We start from the raw sequence: 21,211 nt of genomic DNA on the forward strand, positions 1-21,211 counted from the left end.
TGCGTATTGTATCTCTAAATGTGTGTATCTTGTTACGTTTTTGTTTTTGTTTTGCCATTTTATGGACAGCAAGTCATTACACGGCATTTCCGCTTTCCGCCGGCAGAGGGCAGCAGAGCGATTGTTTACAGCGGCTGTAGCTTGGGCGAAGCCAGCAAGCGAATCCACCGCGTCCAGTCGACGAGTAAGCAGGCTGGAGTTCGTGGGAGGGAGCAGCTATCTAGTAGCTCCGAGCTGCCTGCTTGGTAGCGTGGACTTAATACGCTCACTCGGGACCGCGTCATACTTTGAAAAGTTACGCCAAGGCGGCTCGAGCGTCAAAGCGTCGCCGCGCTACTCCGGAGGTAAACGCGCGGCCGACGTGAAACTTTGCACTCGCCGGGGGGCCCAAAAGACACTTTTTCCCCCCGCTCCTCGGGGCTTCGCGGACGTGCGCGCGGGGAGGCTAGCTCGCTAGCACTCGGTTGGGCTAGGCGGCTAAGGCTTAGCGTCGACTCTGGCTAGCTAGGCGGCTAACGGCTGCGACTTCGGCCCGGAGCCACTCGGGCTAGCTAGCTAGCGAGGTCCGACCCCCCCCCCGCCCCAACCCTCGACCCCCCCAAAAAGTTGTTTACCTCCACTTGTGGATGCGGTCGCCCCGCGAGTTTTTGTCCACTTTTCTCTCGGACACGAGGGCAAGGACCAAAAATTCACCCTGGATCTAAGCGCGGCGGCTTTTGGGAAACGAGAAGGATGTCGAGCGAGCTTGAGAGCGGTCACTTGGACGCCACTTTGACAGCGGCGGTCGCGGCGAGCTGCGGCGCATCCGACCAGCAGAAGCCGAACCCCCACAGCGACGAGCCCGAGGAGGCTGAACGGGCCGCGCCCGGGGCAAGGGCCAGGGCGGCGGAAGCGCCTGCAACCGAGGAAGGCGACGGCGAGCCGAACGCCGACGCGGCGGCCAAGAAAGTCGTCGCCGCTCCGCCGCCCAAAGTCAACGCGTGGACCCGCAGGACGACGGGCAGGGTCGTCCACCCGTCGGCCTCGCAGGACAGAGGTGAGCCGATTATTGACGAGCCGTCGGCGGCGATTGGGGCTCGGGCACGTGTCGGCGAGCGCGTTGGCGACTGCCCGCTTGTACTTTGACATGTCGAACCATCGTTCCTGACTGAGGAACGATCGTTCTCAAGCAGCGGCGACATTTTTCACAAGGCAGCACGTCGACATTGAAGAGGAGCCCTCGCACTCCCTCTCGATCTGCGAGCACCACGTGTTGATTGCTGACAACTGCTACTTTGGTAGCAGTTAGCATGGAACCTCTCCGGTCTCCTCCCCCCTACGCGACCGAGGCCTCCTCCCCCTCCCCGGGAGCGACGCCAGTGTCGGGCCGCTGGGGAGTCGCGCTCGTCTCGTTTCGTGTCATTCCCTCGCCTCTCGAAGGCCGATTTTGTCCCGATTTATCCATATCGAAGGTTTTGGGAGGGGCAATGCCAGTCCTGGGGGACGCTATCGCTATCCCGCACCTTTTTCCACCTTCCCTCCCTGTCTCAACACACAATATTCTATTGATCAGATAACAGATGTCCAAGTGAAGGCCCGGGGGCCAAACCTGGCCCGCCACCTATTATATTCTATATACAGTAAAGTCTCATTATATCGATATTCAAGGGAGTCCGAAAAAATATCGATATAACCGGGACTATCGATATATCCGATATCGATATAACGAGACTTTACTGTATTCGTTATAGAAATTCGGCCTGTGAAAGCAACTCAAGCATGTCAAGTGCCATGCTCATCTATCGAGCGAGCTAGCTAGCTCTCTTTCTATGCAGGTATCTGGCTAATTAATCCCTTACGTCACATGTGTCAAAATCGAGGTCCAAGGGCCAAATCTGGCCCGCCTCATCATTTTATTCGGTCCGCAAAAGAAAATCGAGCACGTCAAATTCCATGCTCATCTAGCTAGCTAATAGTTCGCTCTTTCTATTCAGCCAGCTGGATAATCCCTTCCATCACAGGTGTCAAAATCAAAGTCCGGGCGCCAAATCTGGCTTGCCTCATCATTTTCTTTGCCCAGCGAAAGCAAATCAAACTTGCAAAATTCCAGGATGCTTGCTAAAGTCCTAACCAAAATTTCAAATTTTTATTTATAAACCACAATAACGTCATAATTTTTTACTTCAGATTTGAAAATTAGTTATTCGTCAATTCGTTGTGCATTCTTGATGTAAAACGTGAAGGGGATTAAACATTGTAATGGCTTCCCCAAATTCATCACGGCCCCCCTGAGAGGAACTCGGAACTACCCTGCGGACTGGGATTGCCCACCTTGCAAATGACCCCCTGCAACGCTTTAAATTGAAATCTTCTCATTTATGAAAAACGTCAACTCATAAATGCATGCCAAATTTCACCACCAAGTTTCCAAGTTCACATGCACGGATGCCGTCCGCCTCACAGGGCAGAGGTGTCTGATTCGATTCCGGGTCTTCAGTGCGGCTGGGATGTTCTCCCCGTGCCTGCGTGGCTTTTTCGCCGGGTTTCCTCCCACACTCCCAAAACGTAGGCAATGTCTTGGTTTCTCGCTTTCATAACTTGGTGTGGCAAAGATATCCGAACGATCACGTCTGGCCCGTACGTCAAAACAAAGGCCTGCCAAATTGTCCCCAGTGCTAAATGGGTCCATCGTTTTCCAATTTGGCTTCCGCGTCACAATTCCGTGACGCTGATCGTCAAACCGGTTGATCGGCTTTCAATGTCTCTTGACAATCGCTTTTTTTTAAAGCATCAAGCAAATGCTGAAACATCTGTTTTTTTGGGGGGAGTCATCAATGTCTGCTTTTTTTAAAATTAATATTGAACAATAAAAACCCGTCATAATGCGTCAGTCAGAATGAGACGTGACACCAGGAAGTGACGTAGTAGGAAGCGTAGTGTAGTCCAGTGGGGCGTTCAGGTGCGTTCAGTTCAACTGAGAACCCATTTTCGGTTGTAAACTGAGGCATAAATTGTCCTGCCGCCGAAATGTTTGGTGGAAAACCGAATTGGTCGAGAACCGAACAGGTACGCTCGAAAACCGAGCTTTGTACAGTCAATCCTCGGTTTTCTACCATAATCCGTTCCAGTAACATTTCGAAAACCAATTATTTCGAAAACCGAAACATTTCCCATTCGAATCAATGTCATCAATGTCTGCTTTTTTTTTTTTTTAATCGAGATTGAACAATACAAACATGGCGACTGACAATGGAACGCTCCACGAGACAATGAGACGCGACACATGGAAGTGACATAGAAGGAAGTGCAGGGGAGTCCAGTGGTGCATTCAGGTGTGCTGAGTTCAAGCGAGAACCCATTTTCGGTTGTAAACTGAGGCATAGAAAAACCTGAAATTTGTGGTTGAAAACCAAATTGGTCTCGAACCAAAGAGACTCGTTCGAAAACCGAGCTTTGACTGTACAGTCATTCCTAGGTTTTCGACCATAATCCGTTTCAGGAACATATCGAAAACTGATCCGTTCGAAAGTCGAAACATTTCCCATTAGAATCAATGTCTGATTTTTTTTAATCGATATTGTACAATACAAACACGTTGACTCCCAATGGAACGCTACACAAGGATAATGCGTCAATCACAATGAGACTCGACAGCAGGAAATGACATACATAGAAGGAAGCTCAGGGGAGTGCAGTGGTGCATTCAGGTGCGCTCAGTTCAACTGACAACCCATTTTTGGTTGTAAACTGAGGCATAACAAAAAAAACACAATTTTTGGTTGAAAACTGAATTGGTTGAGAACCGAACAGACATGTTCGAAAACCGAGCTTTGACTCTACATTCATACCTGGGTTTTCGACCATAATCCGTTCCAGGAACATTTCGAAAACCAATTTGTTTGAAAACCGAAAGAATCAATGTCATCAATGTCTTGCTATTTTTTTTTTTTTTTTTGTGATTGAACAATCCAAACATGTCGACTCCGGAAGCCATTTTTGGTTGTAAACTGAAGCATAAAAACCGTTTGAAAACCCAGACTTCACTGTAGTATTAAACAAAGATGTGGATATATACAGGTAACATCCGACTTACGACCACGACCTCCAGACCCTATTTTTAAAAAAAAATGTTCTACGCCTGGCACCGCAACACACAAGCAGGCCGACAATTTTGGCCAGCCAGCATCTCACGCTCGCACAGCAATCGACCGTGTGATGGCACCAGAGGGAGGGAGTTTGCGAGTCATTTAGCCTCCGAGTCTATTCAACATTTTGAAAGGATTTCGACTTACGACCGTTTTGACTTACGACGGTCTGGTCGGAACGGAACTCGGTCGTAATTCGGATGTGACCTGTATTTACTAAAAAAAAGTCCCCGCCCTCCCAATCCTGTCTCATACGTAAACGAACGCTTTTGCTGCTGGCGCTTTCTTACGTGAGTGTTTTGTAAGGTTAGCTTTGCTATATTTGACCGTGGTGGCCGCGGCATCGTTTTACAGCCAAAGATTCTCGTGCGCGCTCGGCCCGGCCCTTTTTGGCCTCTTATCTCGTCAGCCGTCCTCTGGCAGCCGATAGGGCCCGGCGCTGGACGGGTGGCGGGGCAGTGGGGGCACTCCCAACACACACACACACACACACACACTGTGATGTGAATGGGGCAGGCAGAGGATGATTAACGCTTCAACATGGTGCACACACACGGCAAGAGACATTTTGTTGTTGTTGTTGTTGTTGTTGTTTTTCCTCTCTCGCGACTTTGATGGCAATTTGCTCTTTGGAAGCGACATGGCGTGTAACTTATTGATCGTCTGTGTGCAGATCAGCAAAACGCTCTGAAGGTCATCCGTGCCAGCAAACCCAGAACCAGAAAATCCAGCAAGGTAATGAGTGAAAATACCTTTTTTTTTTCTTCTCTATTTGTTCAATTTCACATTAAGAATAGCAAACAGCGCGCTAGTTGTTGTAATAAAACAAAACGAGGTATTTGACGCGTTTGAAAGAACGCTTCCAAAACGACGTCGTTGGTGAGAGTGACGTACGCCCCCCCCCCCCCCTCACCGCGGGGGGTGGACTTGACTTTCTCGATTGTTGGGAGGGAGAGGCAAAGCCGCAAGACGGCGCTTGATGGCTCTGCGACAGGTTTGACGTGTCCAAACCACTTCGGGGAAGGTGGAAGGGTGCGAAAAAGGGTTTGGTGACAAAGCTGAGCGAGCGAGCGAACGAACGAACTCCAAGCTGCTCGTCTTCCGATTGATGACAGAAATTCCGAGACAACCGATGACAGAAGTTGTCCCGCGAAAGCCTCCAAATATTTTTCGTCGATATGCGTCATACAAATTGCTTTTTACTTTTGTTCCTTTTATGTTTTTGGCTCTAATTGATTCATTTTAAAACCCGGCGTACATCTCCTTTTTTTGCAATATTTTGCGGCAAGCTTGGATGACATTTGTATGTATGATGATTATTTTTATCCACATAATATATATATCCCTATATATACATACATATATATATTCAATATATTCAGCAACATTTAAAAAAATCTCTCTCTCTCTCTCTCTCTCTCTCTCTCTCTCTCTCTCTCTCTCTCTCTCTCTCTCTCTCTCTCTCTCTCTCTCTATATATATATATATATATATATATATATATATATATATATATATATATATATATATATATATATATATATATACACAGTAAAGTCGCGTTATATCGATATTCTCGGAAGTCTGGAAAAAATATCAAATATAACCGGACTATCGATATATCCGATCCTGCGGCATGTAAATGTTCTCCTTGCGTTCATAGAAATAGTATCGTAATAAGCAGTACTATCGATATAACCGATATCCATATAACGAGACTTTACTGTACATGCATATTGGTTGATGTAGCGCTTTAACAACAGCTGAAGCTGCAACAAAGCGCTAACATGGACAAAGGGCAAATGCTGCCCCCTTGTGGAAAACAAAAAACATCGTAGGAGGTCTGACCAGCGCTTTATCGGCACCTAAGCAAGAAAAAAAACAAAACCTGACCAAATTTGGGAATGGCGCTTCATGTCACGCTTTTTAATATACGAATAAATTCGGGAATATATATATATATATATATATATATATATATATATATTTTTTCTTTTTTGAATGTTGCTGTGCCGATGACCATTTTGTGTTTGGGAGCCTTTTACTGAGCGAGTTGCTTGTTCTGTAGCCACAAAGGGACATAAGTCTTCTTGTGCCGGTCCCAATAAATACAGAGGGTTGTGTCAGGAAGGGCATCCGACGTAAAAGCTTGGCCAAAACAAACATGCGGATCAAACCTCTACAGATGGAAGACACAGATGTATGTATATGAATATATATGTGTATGTATGTATGTACGTATGTATGTATGTATGTATGTATGTATAAAAGAGGACTCGGGGAATAATCAAAAATAAAGAATATCAAAAAACGACGAGTGGGGGGGGGGGCAATGGGAACCCCGACGATGGCGAGAAGCAACTCGCACACAGTGGTGCAGAAAGGGGACAATCCCAAAGGGATTACGGGATGTGAGGGCGGGGGGGGGGGGGGGGGGGCTCAGACCGAGCACCGAAGACAAAGTCCAGGGTAATACAAAGTACAAATACAAGTTGACAGCGTCCCGTTTTCGTACCCGCTGTCCAGAAGAAGAAAATGGTGAAGAGGGGAGGCGTGGCCCCGCCCACAGTTGTCAATCGTGACAATATCGAACAAGTAGGATGTTTATTTGCCGGAGCAGCGTTGCACAAAATGCCGATACAAAATAACTGTTTCGTAACAAACGCGTACGACAATTTTTTTTCCAGCATGACAGCACAGCAAACGGGGGGGAGGGAGGGGTGTACACCGACGCCGATGCAGAGCGTGTGGGATCGCCGCGACGCAAACGCCGCGTCGGGCTCACGGTCGGCGCCGCCGCCTCTTTGAGACAGGTGACCTCTTCTGGATTCTCCGTTAGCAGGGAGAGCAATTTTTGGACAGCTGTTTTTTTTTTTGACAGCTCGCATGCGTGGGAAGCCGTGCGGATTTGTGTCAGCAGAAAGCGTGTGCGCCCACACAGTAATCAAGATCGATAATACGAAATATAAAATGACACTTAAAGTTATAAGGTTTATAAATGAACTGTCCACATTTTGGTATCTGATAGTATTCAATCGAAAACGTTGCTTAAAAACAACAGATTGACATCGTATACGATCCTGTCGTGTAGGAGATGCCAGCGTGTCGTCATTTGTTATGATCACGTGATCCTCGCGTCAGCCATTTTGAATGCGTTTCGATTTACGACCGTTTGATTTACGACTGCTTTGTCGGAACGGAACCCGGTCGTAACTCAGATGTTACCTCTATATATACAGTAAAGTCTCGTTATATGGATATCGATTATATCGATAGTACTGCTTATTACGATACTATTTCTATGAACGCAAGGAGAACATTTACATGCCGCAGGATCGGATATATCGATAGTCTGGTTATAGCGATATTTTTTCCGACTCCCGAGAATATCGATATAATGAGACTTTACTGTGTGTGTGTGTGTGTGTGTGTGTGTGTGTGTGTGTATATATATATATATATATATATATATATAAGAAGAAAATGGTGAAGCGGGGAGGCGTGGCCCCGCCCACAGTTGTCAATCGTAACAATATCGAACAAGTAGGATGTTTATTTGCCGGAGCAACGTTGCACTAAATGCCGATACAAAATAACTGCTTATGTATATATATATATATATATATATATATATATATATATATATATATATATATATATATATATATATATATCACACACACACACACACACACACACACACACACACACACACGATATTGAAATGGAAAGTCGGGTACCCGCCGCCATTGTGCAAGCCTCGCACGTTGGGATTTTCCGTCACCAAAAACAATCGAGAAGAGGCGCATGACGCCGTGCAGCTTTCGCCGTTCCCACGTGGGCCTCGTTTGACGTTTTGACGGCTCGGAGCGGGCTGACAGGGCGGCCATGGTTTTTGTGTGCCTGTTCCGCTACTCAAAAGCAAACAGCCGAGATAAATGTTGACGCGTCATCAATACTACAAACAAGGGGGGGGGGGGGGGTAAAAAATGTGTTTCACGTTGATCAAGCTTTAATTTTCTTTTTGCGCATGAAAATGTGTCCATTTTCCCATCTGGGCGCGCTTGTCCGTCTCCCAAAGGATTTCATTTTTTATCCAAATGTCCAATTTGCCAGTGTTTTGATCTGCGCGGGGGCGTGTTAGCTTAGCGCCAAAGCCTTTGCCCCCCCCCCCTCACCCCCATTTCGCTTGTCCAAACGTTGCGAGTCCAAAGTGAACGCCGTGCAACCGTTGACCTCATTTTCCCCCGTTTCTTCTTTTCTCTCTTGCCAATCTCGCCCACTCTCGCCCTCTTTTTGTCAGTCGGGCGACTTTGGCGACATCACCAACTGGCCGACGCCCAGCGAACTGGCCAAGGAGGTAAGCCACTCCCCCTTTTTTGTTTTTTTAAGTGTCACAATGACGACATCCCGCTTGTTTGTTTGTGTCCAGCGGCAACACAATGTGGTCAACAACAACAGCAACAATTGTGGCGGCAAGAAGCCGCCGTCTTCCCGCCGGGAAAAGGACAAGAAGCGGGAGCGACCCGACAGGAAGTCCGAAAGCAGCCATGACGGCGGCGGTAGCGGCGAGAGCAAAGAAAACCGCGAGACACCTTCGGACGTCGACGGAGACGCCAAGGGGCGGCAGGACGCCAAAAGCGGCAGTCCCAAGAAGAGAGGAGGTGAGTGATGGGGGAGGGGCCGCCGCCGACCCCCGTCTTGATGACCCCCTTTGTAACCGTCGCTAGGTAACAAGCGCAAATGGGTATCCCTGCCGCTGGAGGACGCCGCCCGGGACGGCGTAGCCGGGACGCCCGGCGGAGGCCCCGCCCACTCTGAAGCCGAGCCCGGCGGCGACGCGCCCGACCACACGGCGCAGAGCGGCGGAAACGGCGGACGGCCGCACGACGGCGGCAGAAGTGAGTGACAGGCGTTTTTTACCGGGAGAGGGGGCGGGGCCGTCAGTGATCGCCGCCCTCTTTTTTTTCATCTCGCTCGCCAGGTTGGAGGCGGGAACCTCGCGACTTTGGTGACGACGCAGCCAGCGTGAGGAGCGACGGCAGCGCCTTCCGCGGCGGCGCCCGAGGCCGAGGCAAAGGGCGGGGGCGCGGCAGAGGTCGCGGCAGAGGTATGTGGGCGGGACTTCCTCATTTTCGCTTTCGGCTTGTCCAACACGTCCTTTCCCCCCCACCCCCTCCATTTTTTTTCCTTCTTAAGTATTATTTTTGTTGCTGTGCTCTCCGTTCTTTCCCTCCTTGTTTGATTTGATTTGGTTCTTCCAGCTCGCCATTTTCTTTTTCCTTTTTTGTCTCATTGTCTTCCTCCATCGCCTTCTCCAGATTTGTCCCTTGAGGGGACAGGTTGCCACATCCGTTTGGTGTCCGTTCAAAGATGACCTTTTCCGTTTGCAGGTCGCTTTGAGTACTCGCAGGGCTACCGCGACGGGACGGACGGCGCCGACTTTGGTGGCGGCGGGATGGTTTACTACTACGACGACGGCAATAAAGTGCAAATGTACACGGTGGACGAGAAGCTTCTCAAGGAGTACATTAAACGGCAAATGTGAGTTGAGCGCGAAACAAACAACCCGCCCGACATCCCTGTTTTTATTTTATTGTTTACTTTTTTCCTGACAATAATTTAATTCTTCTTTCTCTTTTTTTCTTCTTTAATATCTTTGTTTGGGGTTCCTTTGCCCCTCTCAATATGGCCGTCCTCCCATGCTATGCGTTTTTCGTGTATATCCTTTTGTCTGATTTTCTTGCGGCAATGTCCCTGCTAAATGTGAGTTGAGCAGGAAACAACCCTTGACCACTCCCCATCCTTGGTTTTTCACTTTTGGCTTCACCATAATTTGATTTTTATTTCTTTGTTTGGGGTTCCTTTGCCCCCCTCAATATGGCCGTTCTCTCGCATCTTATAATTTTTTTTCCCATAGTTTTGTCTTATTTTCTTGCGGCAATGTCCGCGCCAATTGTGAGTTGAGTGGGAAACAACCCCTCTCTGTCTCCCATCCTTGGTTTTTCACTTTTGGTCTCAGGATGCTTATATTTTTTTCATTGTTTGGGGTTCCTTTGCCCCTCTCAATATGGCCGTTCTCTCACACATGATACATTTTTCTTGTACATCCTTTTGTCAGATTTTCTTGCAGCAATGTCCTCGCCAAATGTGAGTCGAGCGGGAAACAAACCCCCCTGACCCCTATCCATGGTTTTTCACTTTTGGCCTCAGGATGATTACATTGTTATATGTTTGTTTGGGGTTCCTTTGCCCCCCTCAATATGGCCGTCTATGCATTTTTCTTTTCCACCCTTTTGTCTAATTTTCTTGCAGCAATGTCCCAAGTGAAAAGTTGGATTTTAATGTAATTTTTGTGCCGGAAACGTGATGTTTGGGCGCCCTTTGCAGCGAGTACTACTTCAGCTTACACAACCTGGAGCGAGACTTCTTCCTTCGGAGGAAAATGGACGCTCAAGGCTTCCTGCCCATCTCGCTCATCGCCAGCTTCCACCGCGTCCAAGCGCTCACCACCGACGTGGGCCTCATTGTGGAGGTAAGACCCCGACCCCGACCCCACCCTGGCCCTGGTGACCCACGTTGCGCCCGTGCCTCCAGGCTCTGAAGAACAGCAAAGAAGTGGAGCTGATGGACGAGCGCGTGCGCTGCAAAGTGGATCCTGAGCGCTGGCCCATCCCCACGCCGCCCGCCGTGGGCTCGCCCAGGACCACCACCGACTTGTCGCAGCTCGTTCACTGTCCGGAGTTTGTTCCCCGGCAGAGCGTCGCCGTCGCCGGTCAGTGCGCGGCGGCGACCCCGTGATTTGTTTTCAAATGTTGATTCGACTCCGCCCCATGTAGCTATCATAACACACGTTTCGATTCCAGAAAGTAGCCACATCCCAACGCGTGTGTTTTAATAGACTGATAAAATTACGACGTTAAACGTGTTTCAAAAATGGCAAATTCGGACGATTTGTGTGGACAGCTTCGCCGCTCGTCGAGGAACCCCCCGCTGAGGCCGCAACGTCTCAAGACTCCGTGGATGAGTCCCCGGCTTCCGGCCGCGAGCCGGCCACGGGAGCCACGAAAGACGCCCCCGATGCTTGGATCCAGGTGGAGAAACGTCACCGTCACGCCTCTGGCAAAGCAAAGGTAGGCGGGGCTTTTGGGGTCAAGGGGGCTGGACGCCCGAACTGACAAAACAATGGTGACCATTTTGGAGGTATAGTAATACCTCGGCTTCCGAACGCTTTAGCTCACGAAATTTTCACCTTATGAACATGTAATTCGCGAGAATATAATCATGGCATATGAACTAGTTTTCGGCGGACAAACCACGCGGCGCCACTGTGGCTGGCGGACTAGTTTTTGGCGGATGAACACCAAACAAACCACACGGTCGAACAGCGCCACGGTGGCCGGCAGACTAGTTTTCCACACACCCTTTGAGTGCAGATGTAGTTTGATATCGAGTGGAGTGGACCGAAAAAGACCCCACCACAGGCTAGTGTTAAGCCAAAGAGGACACAAAAGAAAATGACAGTCGAGGAGAAGAAGGAGATCATTGAAAAACACCAACGAGGTGTGCGTTTGGTTCTCTTAGCGTCCCAGTAGCATTATGCTAAGTTGACTATTGCTACGTGTGGCTACGGGTGTTTCTGTGTTGTCTAAGCAATGGTCTCAGGCAATAGAAGAGGTTGACAAACTTCTGTTCATTTGGATTAACTAAAAGCAGGGGACAGTGAGTGAGGGTATTATCGCCGAGAAAGCACATCAACTTCACTCGGATATCATCAAGAGAGCAACTACATCAATGACCATCACAAAGGTAAACAAAACCATTATATGATACAGTACAGTTTATTTCTTTCATTACAACACAATAGCACATTTATCATACATAAAATAAGGTATATTTTGTTTGGTTTTAAGGCTTATTTAGTAGAAAATTATGTTTTATGGGGACCTGAGAACGGATTATTCTCATTTTAATGGTTTCTTATAGGAAATAAATGTTCGGCAGACTAACTTTTCCCCTTACAGACACTTTCTGGAAACCAATTAAGTTCGTAAACAGAGGTATCACTGTACGTCAGTTATCCGAAAAGGGTTGTTGACCTTTCTAACTTTACCGTGGACGATGCGTTTCAAGGAGACTCCGCCGCAGCACCAGGGGGCCGCCCCCGAAGCCGACCAGGAGGAACTGGACTTCATGTTCGACGAGGAGATGGAGCAGATGGCGCCGCGCAAGAACCAATTCACCGACTGGTCGGACGACGACGACGACTCGGACTACGAGCTGGACGACCAGGACGTCAACAAAATCCTGATCGTCACGCAGACGCCACCGTACCTGCGCAAGCACCCCGGCGGCGATCGCTCCGGCAACCACGAGTCGCGCGCCAAGCTGACCGCCGACCTGGTCAAGGCCATCAATGACGGCCTTTATTACTACGAACAGGACCTGTGGAAGGGCGACGAGCAGACCGAAGGCGCCAAGGTAACAAACGTCTTTGACGATCCCGCCGAACCGTCCGATGAAAAAATTAACTCATTCGCTGCCATTCCCGAATTTATTTGTATATTAAAAAGCGTCACATGAAGCGCCATCCCCAAATTTGTTCAGGTTTTGGGTTTTTTCTTGCTTAGGTGCCGATAAAGCGCTGGTCAGACCTCCTACGATGTTTTTTTATTTTCCACAAGGGGGCAGCATTTGCCCTTTGTCCATGTTAGCGCTTTGTTGCCGCTTCAGCTGTTGTTAAAGCGCTACATCAACCAATATGCATGTATTGTATTGTGTTTTGCACAGCCGCCCTTATTTCAAATTCAGATAACTCCAGACGAATTTTTCATGAATAGAAATTATTTGGTCATAACTTAATGTTTATTTAACTCATTCACGAATTACGCCATTCCCGAATTTGTTCGGGTTTTGTCTTTTCTTTGGGTGCCGATAAAGTGCTGGCCTTGGCCTCTTGCAATATTTTATTCGTTTCCGCAAGGGGGCAGCATTTGCCTTTTTTCCATGTTAGCGCTTTGTTCCAGCTTCAGCTGTTAATTGCATTGTATTTTGGACACCTGCACCCATTTCAAGCTCAGATAACTCCAGATCCATAGAATTTAGGAATTAACAATTTTTTTTCCTGATGAAAGCAGAGTGTCTAAGGTTTCTACCGCCGCATTGAATGTTTATGTAGTCCTAAAACTCGATATTCTTTGAGTCCTGCGATTTGAGTGACAATGACAGAAACCCTGGCACTGGAGTGGACACATTTTGGCACGTCTGACAGTCAATGAGTTCACTTCCAGTTCGCAATGTTCGCTCTGACTTTGGAAGCGAAGGAAGACCAACGTTAGCTTCCGGCAAACGTCCTTGGCGTCCGTTGTTCTCGACGAGAACTGCCCCCGTGATCATAGCCTCCGTTGTTCGATTTTAAATTTAGCCTCCTAGCATTAGCATTGACGCATTTTTGCACATCATCTGCCAGTCAATGAGTCAATCGTCTTCAAGAGTCGAGAATAATGATTATGTTATTGCGGTTGACATGGGACAATTTTAAATTGCGGTTGGGACTTTAGCAAGCAATATGGCGCTTGACATGCTTGATTTGCTTTCGTGGGCCGAATAAAATGAGGTGGCGGGCCAGAATTGGCCCCCGGGCCTTGACTTGGACACGCGTGCTGTAAATTCCGCTGCCAAATCCTCGTCATGGCCAAATTTAGTCAAACTGAAGAGGCCTGAAATGCTTTTTTTGGGGGGTGGCTCGTTACCATTTGCGACGGCGCTCAAGAAAGCAGAGTGACTGCAAACGGCGCAGAATAATTCAGCTTCTTGTTCTTTGTTTGCCGACACATTTGAAAGTTTATCTGCCGGAGCTCCTCCTTTGCTTGCAGCATTTTCTTTTGTTTTAATTTTGTTTATCAATTCTCAGAATCGTGTCCTGTTACAATTTGCCAACAACGAACCAAAAAGACAAAACTGACTCTTTGATCGCCTTTTAAAAAGTTTTCACGGTGATTTTGATGCTCATCGTTTCTTTTTTATGACTCCAATTTTCGGAATTCAAACGCCGGAAGCTTGAGGTGCTGCTAACCTCGTCACTTTTTTTTCAAGCAAGTTTTTAACACGTGTACAACATGTGGCAACTGTCACACGCACGCACACGCCAAGGTCACTCGGCGTGTAACGTTCAAAGTCCCCTTGCACATCTGTTGTCTCACACACACATGCCAATCAATCATTTTTACGTCTTATCAGCATTTTTACGACCTGTTAGGAAGAAGACAAATAAATAAATAAAAGTGATCTCCATTTTATGTCTGAGGAAGAAAAAGCGATCTCCATTTTGTGTCTTAGGAAGAAAAAAGAAGCGATCTCCATTTTGTGTCTTAGGTAGAAAAATAACGATCTCCATTTTGTGTCTAAGGAAGAGGAAAAAAAACGATCTCCATTTTGTGTCTTAGGAAGAAAAAAAAAGTGGTCTCCATTTTGTGTCTTAGGAAGAAAAAAACGATTTCCGTTTTGTGTCTAAGGAAGAAATAAAATCGATCTCCATTTTGTGTCTTAGGTAGAAATAAAAGCGATCTCCATTTTATGTCTGAGGAAGAAAAAGTGATCTCCATTTTGTGTCTTAGGAAGAAAAAAACAATTTCAATTTTGTGTCTTAGGAAAAAAAAGTGATCTCCATTTTGTGTCTTAGGAAGAACAAAACAATTTCAATTTTGTGTCTCAGGAAGAAAAAAAACGATCTCCATTTTGTGTCTAAGGAAGAGGAAAAAAAAACGATCTCCATTTTGTGTCTTAGGAAGAAAAAAAAGTGGTCTCCATTTTGTGTCTTAGGAAGAAAAAAACGATCTCCGTTTTGTGTCTAAGGAAGAAATAAAAGCGATCTCCATTTTGTGTCTTAGGTAGAAAAAAACAATTTCAATTTTGTGTCTTAGGAAAAAAAAGTGATCTCCATTTTGTGTCTTAGGAAGAACAAAACAATTTCAATTTTGTGTCTCAGGAAGAAAAAAAAACATCTCCATTTTGTGTCTTAGGAAAAAAAAAACGATCTCCATTTTGTGTCTTAGGAAGAAAAATAACGATCTCCATTTTATGTCTTAGGAAGAAAAAAACAATTTCAATTTTGTGTTGTAGGAAAAAAAGTGATCTCCATTTTGTGTCTTAGGAAGAACAAAACAATTTCAATTTTGTGTCTCAGGAAGAAAAAAAAACATCTCCATTTTGTGTCTTAGGAATAAAAAAAAAACGATCTCCATTTTGTGTCTTAGGAAGAAAAATAACGATCTCCATTTTATGTCTTAGGAAGAAAAAGCGTTCTCCATTTTTGTTTTAGGGAGACAAAAAAAATCTCCATTTTGTGTCTTAGGAAGAAATAAACAATTTCAATTTTGTGTCTCGGGAAGAAAAAAAAAACGATCTCCATTTTTGTTTTAGGGGGACAAAAAAACATCTCCATTTTGTGTCTTAGGGAGAAATGAAAGCGATCTCCATTTTGTGTCTTAGGAAGAAATAAACAATTTCAATTTTGTGTCTCAGGAAGAAAAAAAAAACATCTCAATTTTGTGTCTTAGGAATAAAAAGAAAACGATCTCCATTTTGTGTCTTAGGAAGAAATAAAAACGATCTCCATTTTGTGTCTTAGGAAGAAAAATTTAAATTGTCTTTTTGGTTCGTTGTTGGCTAATTGTAACAGGACACGATTCTGAGAATTTATCAATAAAAAAACAAAGTAAAGTCATTTTATGACTTAGGAAGAAGAAAAAAAGCGATCTCTATTTTCTGTCTTCGGAAGAAAAAAAAAAACAATCTCCATTTTGTGTCTTCAGCAGGAAGTGGAAAACTTCAAGAAGCTGAGCGTCATCAGCCAGGACGAGTTTGACACGCTTTCGCCCAAAGTTCCCGTGGACCCCAACCAGGAAGTGCCGACCCTTCCGGCGGACCCCGCCGGTGAGTTCCCTCGCGAAGCGCGCCGGATCGGCGAAACGCTGGCAGGGGGATTAACGCTTCATCGTTGTCAGTGGCCGGCGAGACGGAAATGGCTCGCTCGCTGCCCAAAACGGTGCCGGAATCGCCCGTTGCCCGCCAGCCGCGGACCCCGAGGACGCCGCGCACCCCTGGGCGCCAGGACCCCAGCAAGGCGCCGCGCTTTTACCCTGTCATGAAGGAGAGCGGCTCCGTGGATGGCCAGGTCAGGGGCCGCGACCACGTTAGCTTCCGACGTTAGCCACCGACGTCGGCGCTTATCGCCATTGCCACAAGATGTTGTTGTGAATTAATTTCTTCAAACGAGGAAAGAGCGCCGTTGTCTTCCGACCTTGGATAGCAAGATTCGCCTCGAGCATCACCTGCAACGTTCACTTGCTATGTTAGCTTCTTAAATTAGCTTCCAATAATAGCTTCCAGTTTGTTCACTCATCCGACGCCATCCCAGAATTTATTTGGGAATTGAAAAGCGTGACGTGGAGCGCCATTTGGGAATTTGTTTGGGTTTTCTTGCGGGGGTGCCGATAAAGCGCTGGTCAGACCTTCGGCAATATTTTTTTTCTCTTCCACGAGGAAGCAACATTTGCTTTTTGTCCATGTTAGCGCTTTGTTACAGCTTTAGCTGTTGTTAAAGTGCTATAACAATCAATATGTATTGCATTTTGTACATCCACCCCTATTTCAAGCTCAGATAACTCCAGACCCATATCATTTAGGAATTATCTCTTTCTTCTGATGAAAGTAGAGAGTCTAAGGTTTCTAACGCTGTATTGAATGTTTATGTCGTCGTAAAACTCAATATTGTGTACGTTTTGGAATTCCAGTGAGAATGACAAAAACCCTGGCACTGGAGTGGACACATTTTGGCACATCGTCTGCCAGTCAATGAGTTAATGCAATGTTCGCTCTGACTTTCGAAGCTAAGGAAGACCGACGTTAGCTTTCGGCTAACATCAGACGTAGCTTCCGGCTAACGTCCTTGGCATCCATTGTTCTCGACAAGAACTGCCCCCCCCCCGGTCATAGCCTACATTGTTCGATTCCCAATTTAGCCTCCTAGCATTAGCATTGATGCCATCTTCCATTGTTGGCTTTTGGTGTCCGAAAATTGACGTCGATTGAGGAGCGATTGAATTAGCCCGTCCTGATGAGGATTTCTCCCCGCCCCCTTCCTTCCCATCCCCCAGATGCCCAGGAAGAAGAAAACCCGTCACAGTTCCAACCCGCCGCAGGAGGCTCACATCGGCTGGGTGATGGACTCGCGTGAGCACCGCCCGCGCTCCGCCTCCATCAGGTCGGTCTTCTCAAAGGACTTTTTTTTGTTGACATTTTGGACCCAAAAACCCAATAAGGGCTTTTCCTTTGGGGTCACGGCAGCTCCAACGCGTCCCCTTCGGAAGGGGCCCCGCTGTCGACGGGTTACGGTTGCACGCCGCAGTCGCTGCCCAAGTTCTGGCACCCGTCACACGAGCTGCTGCGCGACAACGGCTTCACGCAGCAGGGCTACCACAAGTACAGACGGCGATGCCTGAACGGTACCGACGACGGAAGTCCCAAACCCCGCCCCCCCGTCGGCCCCCCTTTCTTGATTGACACGCCGTCCGTTTTGCCGTCTCTGCGGCCAGAACGTAAGCGGCTTGGTGTGGGCCAATCGCAGGAGATGAACACCCTGTTCCGGTTCTGGTCCTTCTTCCTGAGGGACAACTTCAACAGGAAGATGTACGAAGAGTTCAAACAGTTTGCCTTGGAGGACGCCAAAGACAACTACAGGTGGAGGGTCCGACTCATCATGGCGTCCGTTCTTCGGGTCGCCGGGCATTTTGTTGACGTCCGTGTTTGGTTTTGACCGCCGTCCAGATACGGCCTGGAATGCCTGTTCCGGTACTACAGCTATGGCCTGGAGAAGAGGTTTCGCTTGGACCTGTTCAAGGACTTCCAGGAAGAGACCCTGAGGGACTTTGAGAGAGGTAACGGACCCCCGTTAGCCACTTGGTCTCCAAGACACAATAGGCTCCTCCTCCCGCAGGTCAGCTTTACGGCCTGGAGAAGTTTTGGGCCTTCCTCAAGTACTCCAAGATGAAGAATCAGACTATCGACCCCAAGCTGAAAGAACACCTCTGCCAGTTCAAGAACCTGGAGGACTTCAGGGTGGTGGTGAGTGGCGCTCAAGTCCAAGTTTGTCACGGAGTGGAAATGAGATGTTTAAAGTAGATTGGCTTAGCCTTTGTTCCTCTCACAGTCAATACATTTACAACAGCAAAGAGATGAAAGGAAAGGAAGAAGTAGAAAAACAAAATACAGGAGTGGCTGTTTTAAGTGTGTAAATTGGTGACTGATTTTTTTCATTGAAGTATATAATGTAAACAAAGACATAATGTACGGTGATACCTCGGCTTACGAACGCTTTAGGTAACAAACTTTTTGCCTTACGAACGTTAAATTCGCGAGAATATAACCTTGGCAGACAAACTAGTTTTCGGGAAACACACGGAGCGCCACAATGAGTGATGTGTCGTTCTCCTAACAAGGAGATGGAAATGGCAGACGGCTTCTCCCCCCCCCCCCCCAGTCTTCGCTTAAAGCACGTGATTGATCAAGATCCGTGGTAGAGGAGTGAGGAGACAAACACAGCAGTGAGCACACACACACGTAACAGAGACGACGACAGAGCTTGAAACAAAAAAAACAAAAGTGAAAAAACAAACAAAGGTGAAATGCTGAGAAAATGGATAGAAAACACAGTGAAATTTGGACTTGTTTCAACTTTATTGACAGATTGTAGACTGCAAGGTTAAAAAATCCCATCAATCGGGCACCACAAATAACCCGCACAAGCCATCTGTATAATTTAAAGAGAACCTACTAGCAAGGGAACCAGCTATTCATGAAGTTTCGAGTGTGTCTGCCTGCATCTGTTGCAATATCACAACTTCTACGATGTACAACCCACAGCTCCTTGAGACACTTTACGCAAAAAGCTATCCATGCCATCAACAACCATCACAAAGGTCAATAAAACGACTTTATTTTACAGTACAGTTTATTTCTTTAATTACAGTACCATAGCACATTTATTATACATAAAATAAGGTATAGTGTGTGTAATTTTAAGGCTTATTTAGTTGGAAATTATGTTTTATGGGGACCTGGCAACGGATTATTCTCATTTTAATGGTTTCCTATGGGGAATTAATGTTTGGAATACACACTTTTCGCCTTACACACACTTTCTGGGAACCAATTAAGTTTGTAAGCCAAGATATCACTGTACTGATGTCGCCTCACGCCCGCCCGCAGCCCCCCATGGCAGAGGAAGGAGGCCGAAGGAGATGCCACTCGTCAGCGGCGGGGGATGAGGGCAGGCGTCGCCGCCATCCCTCCAACTCTACCTCAAAACCGGCGCAGGCGCACCACAAAGACGGCGGGGGCGACCGCAAGAACAAGGCGGATCAGCCCAAATCGGGAAAGAAAGACGCCGAGTGAAAACGCCGCCTGGTTTTTGGAATCGTCCGCGCCAACGTTTACAACGTCAGATGCATCTTCTTGCATTTTGATCTTCAGTTTTTGCCAAACTCAAAAGCGTCCTCGCTTGATCTGTAAACCGCCACTGCGGCCGCCCTCCTGTGCCTTACATCTTTTTCCGACACCCCTCCCATCCCCCCATTTTTTTTTTCCCCGTTTTTCTAACGTCTTATAAAGGTTCATCGGATTGAATGAAATGAATGATGCATTTTAATTGTGACAATCAATGCCACACTTTTTAAATGGAACTACATTTGATGCCAAGTCCCTTTTTGACATAATTTATTCTTCTATTTCTGGTCGTCGTCGACTTGATTGATGGTGTGCTCGTGACTTTTTTTGCTTCGCGCTTGAATAATTTCTGCTGGAATGATGACTTTGAGCTCGCCGAGGAAAGAAAACCTAAAGTGGATTTCCTTTCTTTTGTTTTTTTTTTTTCCCCAAAAGTTTACTTGATATTACGCTTTAGGCTTTTTGGTGCTTTTAGAGCACTTAAATTGCTTTTCTTATTTTCATTATCGCTTCAATGGACTTAAAATTGAGGTTTTAAAGTTGAATGAAAGGAAAAAAAATGTAAATACTATATAAAAAAAGCTTTGGCTATTCAGTTATTCTTTGATTTTAGGGAGTGCTTGATCAGTAGCGTTTTCGTTTTTTTTTTTTTTTTTTTTTTGAGTGTTTTATTTTTTTGTGGTTGGGTGGAGGCAAAGTAATGCATGTTAATGTGAATTGTACTGTAAAAAAAGGCCAAAAATAATAAATAAAATGGATTGTTTTAAATGTACATTGTGAGAAGGCTTTATTTTCCCACTTTTTAGGAGTTTTATGAACTCCTCAAACATGATTAACGCCATTTTGTCCCAAGTGACAACCCGGAATGAAAATCAGACAAAATCATACAACTACGACTAAATATTAACATGACATCACCTCGATTTTCTGTTGTTCTGTTCTGTGTTTGCCTCTGAAAACGTCTTATTTTATCTCCAATATTGACGTTATAGCTCCATCTTATTTGTTATTTTGACAGTCCAGGTGCCTAATGAGGTCACGCATCAGGTGGCCGCACAAGTGGGCGGATGACGTGCTACCTTCACGAACACCTCGTAATAAGAAATTCTCGTAAAGCGACCCGCGTCGTTTGGCAACAAAATCGTCAAAATGATGTTTTTCATGCCAAAAACAAGTCGGAACACATTTGACGCGCGTTAATAGTCAAGTACGCGTTTTTTTTATTGATGTGCCTGACGATATGGTTGTTTTTGTTTTTTTGGGGGGGGGGTGATTTTCATCGATAGCCCGTCAAACCCTTTTAATCATGCCGATTTTCCCTTGCTTTAAATTTGATGTGCTAAAGACGGGAAATTGAGCACAATTAACAAAATCCGGACATATAAAAAAGGGGAGAAGTTAATTTTACGAATATGTAACGTCATAACAGGCAGAAGTGTTTATTTTAGCGTTAAACACGTTTGAGAAACTGAATGAGTAATTCAGTTTCCGGCGAGGTTTCATTTCCGCCGAGACAAATTCAAACCATCACGAAAACAATTCAAAGAAAAGCGGGCAGGCATGCTGAAATACTAATATTTTGA

General features: G+C 46.3%; 1 protein-coding gene across 4 annotated transcripts; it reads left to right on the top strand.

The window, feature by feature from the left end:
• Window positions 1-165: 165 nt before the first annotated feature.
• On the top strand, window positions 166-20,400 carry larp1b (La ribonucleoprotein 1B). Of its 4 annotated transcripts, none has more exons than XM_089004391.1 (19): window positions 166-1,036; window positions 4,798-4,859; window positions 8,428-8,484; window positions 8,557-8,788; window positions 8,855-9,025; window positions 9,109-9,234; window positions 9,518-9,668; window positions 10,515-10,659; window positions 10,722-10,899; window positions 11,091-11,257; window positions 12,258-12,605; window positions 15,938-16,058; window positions 16,130-16,299; window positions 17,282-17,387; window positions 17,468-17,629; window positions 17,720-17,864; window positions 17,952-18,061; window positions 18,121-18,248; window positions 19,392-20,400. In XM_089004391.1, exons 1-19 carry the CDS (start codon window positions 733-735, stop codon window positions 19,575-19,577), a joined length of 3,069 nt encoding a protein of 1,022 aa, XP_088860517.1. In that variant the 5' UTR covers window positions 166-732; the 3' UTR covers window positions 19,578-20,400. The 4 variants fall into 4 exon arrangements, with proteins under 4 accessions (XP_088860517.1, XP_088860520.1, XP_088860519.1 ...); XM_089004394.1 differs by having other exon boundaries at window positions 15,941-16,058; window positions 17,282-17,388; window positions 17,472-17,629; XM_089004393.1 differs by having other exon boundaries at window positions 15,941-16,058.
• The last annotated feature ends 811 nt before the right edge of the window (window positions 20,401-21,211 follow it).

This window comes from Hippocampus bargibanti, linkage group LG09 (assembly GCF_051943395.1).
Source record: "Hippocampus bargibanti isolate YZ-2025 linkage group LG09, ASM5194339v1, whole genome shotgun sequence".
Lineage (NCBI taxonomy): Eukaryota > Metazoa > Chordata > Actinopteri > Syngnathiformes > Syngnathidae > Hippocampus > Hippocampus bargibanti.

What these genes read in the sequence shown, in the direction of transcription:
- larp1b (XM_089004391.1), top strand. Translation starts at nt 733, where the DNA reads ATGTCGAGCGAGCTTGAGAGCGGTCACTTGGACGCCACTTTGACAGCG. An exon ending in GAGTACATTAAACGGCAAAT is followed by an intron (nt 9,669 to 10,514) that starts GTGAGTTGAGCG and finishes CGCCCTTTGCAG; the next exon opens with CGAGTACTACTTCAGCTTAC. An exon ending in CCTTCCGGCGGACCCCGCCG is followed by an intron (nt 16,059 to 16,129) that starts GTGAGTTCCCTC and finishes CATCGTTGTCAG; the next exon opens with TGGCCGGCGAGACGGAAATG.